The sequence below is a fragment of the Balaenoptera physalus genome (genome assembly GCF_965194825.1).
Source record: "Balaenoptera physalus genome assembly, chromosome: 1".
NCBI classification, from domain to species: domain Eukaryota; kingdom Metazoa; phylum Chordata; class Mammalia; order Artiodactyla; family Balaenopteridae; genus Balaenoptera; species Balaenoptera physalus.
The window spans coordinates 30,584,130-30,597,703 of NC_138882.1; the positions used below are offsets into that span (position 1 = coordinate 30,584,130).

Consider the following 13,574-nt stretch of genomic DNA (forward strand, 5'->3'; position numbering starts at 1 on the left):
TTTTTTTTTAACATCTTGATTGGAGTATAATTGCTTTACAATGGTGTATTAGTTTCTGCTTTGTAACAAAGTGAATCACCTATACGTATACATATATCCCCATATCCCCTCCCTCTTGCATCTCCCTCCCACCCTTCCTATCCCTCCCCTCTAGGTGGACACGAAGCACCGAGCTGATCTCACTGTGCTAGGTGGCTACTTCCCACTAGCTACGTATTTTACATTTGCTACTGTATATATGTCCATGCCACTCTCTCACTTCGTCCCAGATTACCCTTCCCCATCCCCGTGTCCTCAAGTCCACTCTCTACATCTGCATCTATATTCCTGTCCTGCCTCTGGGTTCTTCAGAACCTTTTCTTTTTTTTTTTTAGATTCCATGTATATATGTTAGCATACAGAATTTGTTTTTCTCTTTCTGACTTACTTCACTCTGTATGACAATCTCTAGGTCCATCCACCTCACTACAAAAAAGTCAATTTCATTTCTTTTTATGGCTGAGTAATATTCCATTGTATATATATGCCACATCTTCTTTATCCATTCATCTGTCAGTGGACACTTAGGTTGCTTCCATGTCCTGGCTATTGTAAATAGAGCTGCAATGAACATTGTGGTACATGACTCTTTTTGAATTATGGTGTTCTCAGGGTATATGCCCAGTAGTGGGATTGCTGGGTCATATGGTAATTCTATTTTTAGTTTTTTAAGGAACCTCCATATGGTTCTCCATACTGGTTGTATCAATTTACATTCCTACCAACAGTGCAAGAGGGTTCCCTTTTTTCCACACCAGCTCCAGCATTTACTGTTTGTAAATTTTTTGATGATGGCCATTCTGACTGGTGTAAGGTGATACCTCATTGTAGTTTTGTTTTGCATTTCTCTAATGATTAGTGGTGTTGAGCATCCTTTCATGTGTCTGTTGGCAATCTGTATATATTCTTTGGAGAAATGTCTATTTAGGTCTTCTGCCCATTTTTGGATTTGTTTTGTTGTTTTTTTGATACTGAGCCGCATGAACTGCTTGTATATTTTGGAGATTAATCCTTTGTCAGTTGTTTCGTTTGCAAATATTTTCTCCCATTTTGAGGGTTGTCTTTTCGTCTTCTTTATGGTTTCCTTTGCTGTGCAAAAGCTTTTAAGTTTCATTAGGTCCCATTTGTGTATTTTTGTTTCTATTTCCATTTCTCTAGGAGGTGGGTCAAAAAGGACCTTGCTGTGATTTATGTCATAGAGTGTTCTGCCTATGTTTTCCTCTTAGCAGTTTTATAGTATTTGGCCTTACATTTAGGTCTTTAATCCATTTTGAGTGTATTTTTGTGTATGGTGTTAGGGAGTGTTCTAATTTCATTCTTTTACATGTAGCTGTCCAGTTTTCCCAGCACCACTTATTGAAGAGGCTGTCTTTTCTCCATTGTATATTCTTGCCTCCTTTATCAAAGATGAGGTGACCATATGTGTGTGGGTTTATCTCTGGGCTTTCTATCCTGTTCCATTGATCTATATTTCTGTTTTTGTGCCAGTACCATATTGTCTTGATTACTGTAGGTTTCTATTATAGTGTGAAGTCAGGGAGTCTGATTCCTCCAGCTCCGTTTTTCTTTCTCAAGTTTGCTTTGGCTATTCAGGGTCTTTTGTGTTTCCATACAAATTGTGAAATTTTTTGTTCTAGTTCTGTGAAAAATGCCATTGGTGGTTTGATAGGGATTGCACTGAATCTGTAGATTGCTTTGGGTAGTATACTCATTTTCACAATGTTGATTCTTCCAATCCAAGAACATGGTATATCTCTACATCTGTTTGTTTCATCTTTAATTTCTTTAATCAGTGTCTTATAGTTTTCTGCATACAGGTCTTTTGTCTCCTTAGGTAGGTTTATTCCTAGGTATTTTATTCTTTTTGTTGCAATGGTAAATGGGAGTGTTTCCTTAATTTCTCTTTCAGATTTTTCATCATTACTGTGTAGGAATACAAGAGATTTCTGTGCATTAATTTTGTATCTTGCTACTTTACCAAATTCATTGATTAACTTTAGTAGATTTTTTGTAGCATCTTTAGGATTCTCTATGTATAGTATCATGTCATCTGCAAACAGTGAAAGTTTTACTTCTTCTTTTCCGATTTGGATTCCTTTTATTTGTTTTTCTTCTCTAATTGCTGTGGCTAAAACTTCCAAAACTATGTTGAATAATAGTGGTGAGAGTGGACATCCTTGTTTTGTACCTGATCTTAGCAGAAATGCTTTCAGTTTTTCACCATTGAGAATGATGTTTGCTGTGGGTTTGTCATATATGGCCTTTATTATGTTGACATAAGTTCCCTCTATGCCTACTTTCTGGACGGTATTTATCATAAATGGGTGTTGAATTTTGTCAAAAGCTTTTTCTGCATCTGTTGAGATGATCATATGGTTTTTATTCTTCAGTTTGTTAATATGGTATATCACATTGATTAATTTGCTTATACTGAAGATTCCTTGCATTCCCAGAATAAACCCCACTTGTTCATTGTGTATGATCCTTTTAATGTACTGTTGGATTCTGTTTGCTAGTATTTTGTTGAGGATTTTTGCATCTATGTTCATCCATGATATTGGCCTGTAGTTTTCTTTCTTTATTAAGTCTTTGTCTGGTTTTGGTATCAAGATGATGGTGGCCTCATAGAATGAGTTTGGGAGTATTACTCCCTCTACTATATTTTGGAAGAGTTTAAGAAGGATAGGTGTTACCTCTTCTCTAAATGTTTGATAGAATTCACCTGTGAAGCCATCTGGCCCTGGGCTTTTGTTTGTTGGAAGATTTTTAATCCCTGTTTCAATTTCAGTACTTGTGATTGGTCTGTTTATATTTTCTGTTTCTTCCTGGTTCAGTCTTGGAAGGTAGTGCTTTTCTAAGAATTTGTCCCTTTCTTCCAGGTTGTTCATTTTATTGTCATATAGTAGCTTGTAGTAATCTCTCATGATTCTTTGTATTTCTGCAGTGTCAGTTGTTACTTCTCCTTTTTCATCTAATTCTACTGATTTGAGTCTTCTCCCTTTTTTTCTTGATGAGTCCAGCTAATAGTTTATCAATTTTGTTTATCTTCTCAAAGAACCAGCTTTTAGTTTTATTGATCTTTGCTATCGTTTCCTTCATTTCTTTTTCATTTATTTCTGATCTGATCTTTATGATTTCTTTCCTTCTTCTAACTTTGGGGTTTTTTTGTTCTGTCTCTAATTGCTTAGGTGTATGGTTAGGTTGTTTATCTGAGATGTTTCTTGTTTCTTGAAATAGAATTATATTCCTATAAACTTCCCTCTTAGAACTGCTTTTGCTGCATCCCATAGGTTTTGGATTGTTGTGTTTTCATTGTCATTTGTTTCTAGGTATTTTTTGATTTCCTCTTTGATTTCTTCAGTGATCTCTTGGTTATTGAGTCATGTATTATCTGGCCTCCATGTGTTTGTATTTTTTACAGATTTTTTCCTGCAATTGATTTCTAGTCTCATAGTGTTATGTTTGGAAAAGATGCTTCATACGATTTCAATTTTCTTAAGTTTACCAAGGCTTGATTTGTGAACCAAGATATGTCTATCCTGGAGAATGTTCCATGAGCACTTGCTTGAGAAGAAAGTTTATTCTGTTGTTTTTGGATGGAATGTCCTATAAATATCAATTAAGACCATCTTGTATAATGTGTCATTTAAAGCTTGTGTTTCTCTTTTTATTTTCATTTTGGATGATCTGTCCATTGGTGAATGTGGGGTGTTAAAGTCCCCTAGTATTATTGTGTTACTGTCGATTTCCCCTTTTATGGATGTTAGCATTTGCCTTTTGTATTGAGGTGCTCCTATGTTTGGTGCATAAATATTTACCATTGTTATATCTTCTTCTTGGATTGATCCCTTTATCATTGTGAAGTGTCCTTCTTTGTCTCTTGTAATAGCCTTTATTTTAAAGTCTATTTTGTCTGATATGAGAATTGCTACTCCAGCTTTCTTTAGATTTCCATTTGCATGAATATCTTTCTCCATCCCCTCACTTTCAGTCTGCATGTGTCCCTAGGTCTGAAGTGGGTCTCTTGTAGACAGCATATTTGTGTGTCTTGTTTTTGTATCCATTCAGTGAGCCTGTGTTTTTGGGTTGGAGCATTTAATACATTCACGTTTAAGGTAATTATCAATATGTATGTTCCTATGACCATTTTCTTAATTGTTTTGGGTTTTTATTGTAGGTCTTTTCCTTCTCTTGTGTTTCCTGCCTAGAGAAGTTCCTTTAGCATTTGTTGTAAAGCTGGTTTGGTGGTGCTGAATTCTCTTAGCTTCTGCTTGCCTGTAAAGCTTTTTCTTTCTCTGTAGAATCTGAATGAGATCCTTGCTGGGTAGAGTAATCTTGCTGTAGGTTTTTCCCTTTCATCACTTTAAATATGTCCTGCCACTGCGTTTTGGCTTGCAGAGTTTCTGCTGAAAGATCAGCTGTTAACCTTATGGGTATTCCTTTATATGTTATTTGTTGCTTTTCCCTTGCTGCTTTTAATATTATTTCTTTGTATTTTATTTTTGATAATTTGATTAATATATGTCTTGGTGTGTTTCTCCTTGGATTTACCTGTATGTGACTCTCTGTGCTTCCTGGATTTGATTGACTATTTCCTTTCTCATATTAGGGAAGTTTTCATCTATTATCTCTTCAAATATTTTCTCAGTCCCTTTCTTTTTCTCTTCTTCTTCTGGGACCCCTATAATTCGAATGTTGGTGCATTTAATGTTGTCCCAGAGGTCTCTGAAACTGTCCTCAATTCTTTTCATTCTTTTTTCTTTATTCTGCTCTGTGGTAGTTATTTCCACTATTTTGTCTTCCAGGTCACTTATCCATTCTTCTGCCTCAGTTATTCTGCTATTGATTCCTTCTAGAGAATTTTTAATTTCATTTATTGTGGTGTTCATCATTGTTTGTTTGCTCTTTAGTTCTTCTACGTCCTCATTAAACATTTCTTGTTTTTTCTCCCTTGTATTTCCAAGATTTTGGTTCATCTTTACTATCATTACTCTGAATTCTTTTTCATGTAGACTGCTTCCTCATTTGTTTGGGCTGGTGGGTTTTTCTCTGTCTTCTCATTTTGCTTAACTTACTGTGTTTGGGGTCTCCTTTTTGCAGGCTGCAGGTTCGTAGTTCCTGTTGTTTTTGGTTTCTGCCCTCAGTGGGTAAGGTTGGTTCAGTGGGTTGTGTAGGCTTCCTGGTGGAGGGGACTGGTGCCTGTGTTCTGGTGGATGTGGCTGGATCTTGTCTTTCTGTTGGGCAGGACTGCATCTGTTGGTGTGTTTTGGGGTGTCTGTGAACTTATTATGATTTTCAGCAGCCTCTCTGCTAATGGGTGGGGTTTTGTTCCTGTCTTGCTAGTTGTTTGGCATGGGGTGTCTAACATTGATGCTTGCTGGTCGTTGAGTGGAGCTTGGTCTTAGTGTTGAAATGGAGATCTCTGGGAGAGCTCTCACTGATTGATACGTGGTCCCAGGAGGTCTCTGGTGTACCAAAGTCCTGAGCTCAGCTCTCTCACCTCAGAGGCTCAGGCCTGACACACAGCTGGAGCACCAAATCCCTGTCAGCCACAGAGCTCAGAAGAAAAGGGAGGGGAAAAAGAAGAAAGAAAGAAAAAGAAATAAAATAAATAAAGTTATTAAAATAAAAAAAAATTTAACTGAAAAAATTAAAAAGAAAAAAAAAGGAAAAGAAAACACAGAGCAACCAAACCAATAAACAAATCCACCAATGATAACAAGCACTAAAAAACTATACTAAAAAAAAATAAATAAATAAAGGACAGACAGAACCCTAGGACTAATGGTAAAAGGAAACCTATACAGACAAAATCACAAAAAGGATCATACATATACACACTCACAAAAAGGGAAAAAAGAAAAAAACAATATATATATATATATATATATATATATAATAATAAAGGAAGAGAGCAACCAAATCAATAAACAAATCTACCAATGATGATAAGCTCTAAATACTACACTGAGATAAACATAAAGTCAGGAACAAATTAGATGAAGAAAGCAAACCCTAAGTCTACAGTTGCTCCCAAAGTCCACCACCTCAATTTTGGAATGATTCGTTGTCTATTCAGGTATTCCAGAGATGCAGGGTACATCACATTGATTGTGGAGATTTAATCCACTGCTCCTGGGGCTGCATGGAGAAATTTCCCTTTCTCTTTTTTGTTCACACAGCTCCTGAGGTTCAGCTTTGGTTTTGGCCCTGCCTCTGTGTGTAGGTTGCCCTCTCATGTCTGTTCTTCACCCAGACTGGACGGGGTTAAAGAAGAGGCTGATTAGGGGGCTCTGCCTCACTCAGCCGGGGGAGGGAGGGGTATGGAATGTGGGGTGAGTCTGTGGTGGCAGAGGCCAGCATGATGTTGCAACAGCCTGAGTCGCACCACTTGTTCTCCCAGGGTAGTTGTCCCTGGATCATGGGACCCTGGCAGTGGCAGGCTGCACAGGCTCCCGGGAGGGGTGGTGTGGATAGTGACCTGTGCTTGCACACAGGCTTCTTGGTGGCTGCAGCAGCAGCCTTAGCATTTCCTACCCAACTCTGGAGTCCGCGCTGATAGCCGCAGCTCGCACCTGTCTCTGGCGCTCGTTTAAGCAGTGCTCTGAATCTCCTCTCCTCACACGCACCGAAACAATGGTGTCTTGCCTCTTAGGCACGTCCAGACTTTTTCCCAGACTCCCTCCCAGCTAGCTGTGGCACACTAGCCCCCTTCAGGCTGTGTTCACACAGCCAACCCCAGTCCTCTCCCTGGGATCTGACCTCCGAAGCCTGAGCCTCAGCTCCCAGCACCCACCCATCCCGATGGGTGAGCAGACAAGCCTCTCAGGCTGGTGAGTGCTGGTTGGCACTGATCTTCTGTGAGGGAATCTCTCCTTTTGCCCTCTGCACCTCTTTTGCTGCCCTCTCCTCCGTGGCTCTGAAGCTTCTCCCACCCACCCCCTATCTCCACCAGTGAAGGGGCTTCCTAGTGTGTGGAAACATTTCCTCCTTCACAGCTCCCTCCCAGAGGTGCAGGTCCCATCTCTATTCTTTTGTCTCTGTTTTTTCTTTTTTCTTTTGCCCTACCCAGGTATGTGGGGAGTTTCTTGCCTTTTGGGAAGTCTGAGGTCTTCTGCCAGCGTTCAGTAGGTATTCTGTAGGACTTGTTCCATATGTAGATGTATTTTTGATATATTTGTGGGGAGGAAGGTGATCTCCACGTCTTACTCTTCTGCCATCTTGAAGGTCCCCCCGTATATGTTCCTTTTGAGAAGCTGTAAACACATAGTCCTGAGGCAGCAGTACATAGCAGCTTGACAACTGATTATGACACATCATGCATAGAACAATTGGTTAAATTCAGATCTTAAAGTGAATTTTTTGGTTTTTAACAATAGTCTGGGTGACCTAGTTGACCTTGCATTTCTGTAAGGCTTGAATAACCCCATTGCTTATATTAAGAACTATCAAATAAAGAAAGGCTAGGAAGAGACCAAATCCAAATTAGACAATGAAGAGGGAAAAAAAGAAGTTAAGGCAAGTGAAAGGGTAAAAGGTGAAAATAACATACAAAAAGTATAGGAAGGCCAGTTCCTATAAACAACAAGGATTTACTGTATAGCACAGGGAACTATATTCAATACATTATAATAACCTATAATGGAGAAGAATCTGAAATATATATATATATATGTATATACATAACTGGATCACTTTGCTGTACAGCTGAAACTAATACAATATTGTAAATCAACTATACTTCAATAAATAAAAAGAAGGCCTGTTTCTTATTGAGGAAAGGCATATTACTAAGCAAAACTGATCTTTTATTGATTGCAAAATTGTATGAAAATTATCCCAAAAGTAAAAGAAAAAAGAGCATGGCACACCTATCTCACCATTTGAGTGATAAATCAAGGAGCGGGGATTTGAGTCAGATCTGACTTGAGAAGCCATGATCTTGTCACCATGTGGAGCTATACATAGGGAAAAACTTATTCTTTTTTATTCCCTTTGTATTCTCTTTGGGAATAAAGTAACTCCTTGGGGGTCCTCTGTGCACTAAACTAATGTAAATATTTGGCTTCCCTGAATGCCAACTGTGATGGATGCAAACCATGAGTATTTCTGCCAGTAGGTGACTGACTGCATGTTCATGGCCTTGACACAGAGGCTGACTGGGATTTCCTTGAACTCCTAGGAGCTGAGGTGACCTACATGAACATGACTGCCTACAACAAGGGCCGGCTGCAGTCCTCCTTCTGGATTGTGGACAAACAGCATGTTTACATCGGCAGTGCTGGTTTGGACTGGCAGTCCCTGGGACAGGTAATCTTTTCATTACATAAAGTCAGTGTTCTGTCAGCATCAAAACTACCATCTCCAAAAAAAAAAGAAAACACAACAAATAAACCTACCACCTCCATAAAGCATTCAGTCACCTTTACTGTGGTTGAGGGAAATTAAACCTACAGCTTTTGTTATTTTGCATAGTTTTAGTAGGTTCACCTTCATTTAAAGTGAAATGATAAACCTTTCTTTGTTAGAATCATTTTACCAAAAGAACTGCCTTTGCTTTAGCACTTGTATAACTCAGATGCTACTCCAAGATTCTTTAGAGCATGTTTGTGTGTAATTTATATTACACAAAGCTAAATTTTCAGGACGAGATTACATAATCTATGAGAAACAGGAAAACATATCAATTCAGTCTAGGATTACATATTGTAGAATAATAGTTTTATCCCTTTAATAAATCTTAAGATAAAGATGTCTTCATCTTTCTCTTTGCAAATAATTAACTTCAAATATCTTGAAAATACACTTGAACAGTCTTGTAATTTTCATGTATTTATTTGTGCCAGAGGTGATCCATGGAGGATTACAAATCACCTTCTTCCCATTTGTCAACTAGTGGCTGGAAGTTCTTCATCATTGGATGCATAAGAAGACTGACCAGTCAACCATGCATGCACAGAACCAGTACACAATGTTTTACCTGAGTTCTTTTAATATTAGGATCCCTGAAATGACATTGAATTCTACTGCACTTCTATTTATTCCTATGGGAAAAAAGCACACACAATGGCCGTAGCTTGAAAGACAACACCACATGGGATAAATCTGAGAGAGGGTAACATTATATTTGTACTGTTAGCTTCAGGCCTTTAACCATTTGCCTCCCAGTTTCCACTCTTTTCCTCTTTTCCTTCTTAAACTACCGTCTTTCATGACACATATTCCATCTAGTTTTCCTCTTTTAATGCGTGAGGCAGATAAAAGTGCTCAGCTGTAAAAAAATGGGCAAATGAAATACTAAAAACCCAATTATTGCCCTCTCCATGGAATAGTGTGGAGCCAAAGTACAACTTATCTAAGGTGGTTTTCTAGTTTTGCATGTGAAGAGGAGTCACAGTAGCCCAGTCTCAAGGGCCAAGTACTTGGTATCTCTAATAAGACAGTCTCCCTCCCCAGCAGAGGAGGGGACACTGAAAGAAAATTCCATAATTCATTTCGGGATGAAAGCACCATCAAAGATTATGACAAAACATTATTTTATATTTGCTCAGAAAATTAGGTGCTACCTACTGATACAAAAATGATTCTGAATAAAATAATAGTATAAATAATAATAATTGCAACAATAACTAGCTTATATTGAATGCAAAGTGTTGTTCTAAGCCATGTAAATGGATTATCTAATTAAAACCTTTCAATGATCCTATGAGGTAAATGCTATTATTGCATCCATTTTAAAGAAAAGTAGACTTCGGCCCAGAGTTGAGTTTCAGTATTGAATGTTTTAAGCAAATTTCTTCCAATATTAATTTTGATATGAAAAATATAAATTTTGATTCTGTTTATCTTGTGTCTGATGGCCCTTCAAACACACATATAAAAATAGTGATTACAGCAACATCGACTTACCTCAGAAATAACAAGTAAGGCAATGATAGTATAAAGCCTCAATAATTTAGAGTATTTAGAGAAAAATAGTCTAATTTATGGAAATGTCTGGGTCTATCTTTTGCTTTTTTTGTACTTACAAAATATTAACCAATAAGTATCTTTTGCCCAGAAATTTTCAGCTGGATCTCCCATATTAAATAGATAAAATTGATTTTGTAACAATATCAATTATATGTAAATTCTGCTAAGTAGTTTTTAAAAAATTTTTACTGGAGTAGAGTTGATTTATAATGTTGTATTAGTTTCTACTGTATAGCAAAGCAAATCAGTTATACATATAGATATATCCACTTTTTTTAAGATTCTTTTCCCATAGAGGTCATTAGAGAGTACTGAGTAGATTTCCCTGTGCTATACTGTAGGTCCTTATTATCTATTTTATATATAGTAGTGTGCATATGTCAATCCCAATCTCCCAATTTATCCCTCCCCGTTCCCCTCCTAGTAACCATAAGACTGTGTTCTACCTCTGTGACTATATTTATGTTTTTAAAATAAGTTCATTTGTACCATTTTTTTGATTCCACATATAAGCAATTTCATGATATTTGTCTTTCTCTGTCTGGCTTACTTCACTCAGAATGAAAATCTCTAGGTCCATCCATGTTGATGTAAATGACATTATTTTGTTCTCTTTTATGACTGAGTAATATTCCATTGTACATACGTACCACATCTTCTTCACCCATTCCTTTGTCGATGGACATTTAGGCTGCTTTGATGTCCTGGCTATTGTAAATAGTGTTGCAATGAACATTGAGGTGCATGTATCTTTTCAAATTATGGTTTTCTCCAGGTGTATGCCCAAGAGTGAGATTGCTGGATCATATGGTAGTTCTATTTTTAGTTTTTTAAGGAACCTCCATAATGTCTCCATAGTGGCTGTACCAATTTACATTCCCACCAACAGTGTAGGAGTGTTTCCTTTTCTCCACACTCACTCCAGCATTTATTGTTTGTAGACTTTTTGATGATGGCCATTCTGACTGGTGTGAGGTAATACCTCATTGTAGTTTTGATTTACATTTCTCTAATAATGCAAATTATTAGATCTGATTTTTGTAGTGTAATAATTTATCATTATTATAGTGATGTTGAGCATCTTTTCATGTACTTTTTGGCCATCTATACATCTTCTTTGGAAAAATGTCTATTTATTTAGATCTTCCAGACATTTTTTGATTGGGTTGTTTGTTGTTGTTGTTTTTGTTGTTATTGAGATGCATGAGCTGTTTGTATAGTTTGGAGATTAATCCCATGTCATTTGCTTCATCTGCAAATATTTTCTCCCATTTTGTGGGTTGCTTTTCATGTTGTTATTGTTTCCTTTGCTGTGCAAAACTTTAATTAGATCCCATTTGTTTATTTTTGTTTTTATTTTCATTACTCCAGAAGGAGAATCAAAAAAGATCTTGCTTCGACTTATGTCAGAGAGTGTTCTGCCTGTTTTCCTCTAAGAGTTTTATAGCATCCGGCCTTACATTTAGGTCTTTAATCCATTTTGAGTTTATTTTTGTGTATGGTGTTATGGAGTGTTCTAATTTCATTCTTTTACATATAACTGCCCAGTTTTTCAAGCACAACTTATTAAAAAGACTGTCTTTTCTCCATTGTATATTCTTGCCTCCTTTGTCATAGATTAGTTGATCATAGGTGCGTGGGTTTACCTCTGGACTTTCTATCCTGTTCCATTGATCTCTATTTCTGTTTTTGTGCCAGTACCATACTGTTTTGATGATTGTAGCTTTGCAGTATACTCTGAAGTCAGGGAGTCTGATTCCTCCAGCTCTGTTTTTCTTTCTCAAGACTGCTTTGGCTATTCAGGGTCTTTTGTGTTTCCACACAAACTTTAAGATTTTTTTTTTCTAGTTCTGTGCAAAATGTCTTTAGTAATTTGACAGGGATTGCACTGAATCTGTAGATTGCTTTAGTCATTTGATAATATTGATTGTTCCAATCCAAGATCATGGTATATCTCTCCATCTGTGCATGTCATCTTTGATTTCTTTCATCAGTATCTTATAGTTTTCTGAATATAAGTCTTTTGCCTCCTTAGGTAGGTTTATTACTAGGTATTTTATTCTTCTTGATGTGATGGTAAATGGGATTGTTTCCTTAATTTATCTTTCTCATCTTTCATTGTTAGTGTATGGTAATGCAAGAGATTTCTGTGTATTGATTTTGTATCCTGCAACTTTATTGAATTCATTGATGAGCTCTTATAGTTTTCTGGTAGCATCTTTAGGATTTTCTATGTATAGTATCATGTCACCTGCAAACAGTGACAGTTTTACTTCTTTTCCAATTTGGATTCCTTTTGTTTCTTTTTCTTCTCTGATTGCTGTGGCTAGGACTTTCAAAACTATGTTGAATAAAAGTGGCTAGAGTGGACATCTTTGTCTTGTTCCTTATCTTAGAGGAAATGCTTTCAGTTTTTCAACATGGAGAATGATGTTTGCTGTGGGTTTGTCAGATATGACCCTTATTATTTGAGTTAGATTCCCTCTATGCAAACCTTCTGGAGAGTTTTCATCATAAATCGGTGTTGAATTTTGTCAAAAGCTTTTTCTGCATCTATTGAGATGATCATAAGTTTTTTATTCTTTAGTTTGTTAATGTGGTGTATCACATTGATTGATTTGCATATATTGAAGAATCCTTGCATCCCTGGGATAAATCCCACTTGATTATGGTGTATGATCCTTTTAATGTGTTGTTGGATTTGGTTTGCTAGTATTTTGTTGAGGATTTTTGAGTCTATGTTCATCAGCGATATTGGCCTATAATTTTCTTTTTTTGTGGTGTCTTTGTTGGGTTTTGATATCAGTGTGATGGTGGCCTTGTAGAATGAGTTTGGGAGTGTTCCTTCCTCTGAAATTTTTTGGAAGAGCTTCAGAAGGATAGGTATTAACTCTTCTCTAAACGTTTGATAGAATTCACCTGTGAAACCATCTGATCCTGGACTTCTGTTTGTTGGAAGTTTTAAAATCAGTTTCAATTTCAGTACTTATGATTGGTGTGTTCATATTTTCTATTTCTTCCTGGTTCAGTCTTGGAAGGTTGTACCCTTCTAGAATTTGTCCATTTCTTCTAGGTTGTCCATTTTATTGGCATATAGTTGATTGTAGTAGTCTCTTATGATCCTTTGTATTTCTGTGGTGTTGGTTGTAACTTCTTTTTCATTTCTAATTTTATTGATTTGAGCCCTCTCCCTTTTTTTCTTGATGAATCTGGCTAAAGGTTTAACAATTTTGTTTATCTTTTCAAAGAATCAGCTTTTAGTTTTATTGATCTTTTCTATTATTTCCATCATCTCTATTTCATTTACTTCTGCTCTCATTTTTACAATTACTTTCCTCTTACTAACTTTGGGTTTTGTTTGTTCTTCTTTCTCTAGTTGCTTTAGGTGTAAGGTTAGGTTGTTTATTTGTTTTTTCTTGTTTCCTTAGGTAAGATTGTATTGCTATAAACTTCCCTCTTAGAACTGCTTTTGCTGCATCCCACAGGTTTTGGATTGTCATGTTTTCATTGTCATTTGTCTCTAGGTATTTTTTTATTTCCTTTTTGATTTCTTCAGTATCATT

The 13,574-nt window shown here is 36.7% G+C and overlaps 1 protein-coding gene across 7 annotated transcripts in view; it reads left to right on the forward strand.

Moving 5' to 3' along the window:
- PLD5 (phospholipase D family member 5) overlaps positions 1–13,574 on the forward strand; it is a 463,257-nt gene that overhangs the window by 351,051 nt on the left and 98,632 nt on the right. For 6 of the 7 annotated variants that reach the window (XM_082470424.1, XM_082470427.1, XM_082470428.1 and 3 more), the window contains one exon: positions 8,222–8,349. The exons of the other annotated variant lie outside the window; for it this stretch is intronic. In XM_082470424.1, coding sequence (XP_082326550.1) covers positions 8,222–8,349 — 128 coding nt within the window. The remainder of the gene's footprint in view (positions 1–8,221; positions 8,350–13,574) is intronic. 7 annotated transcript variants of the gene reach the window in all.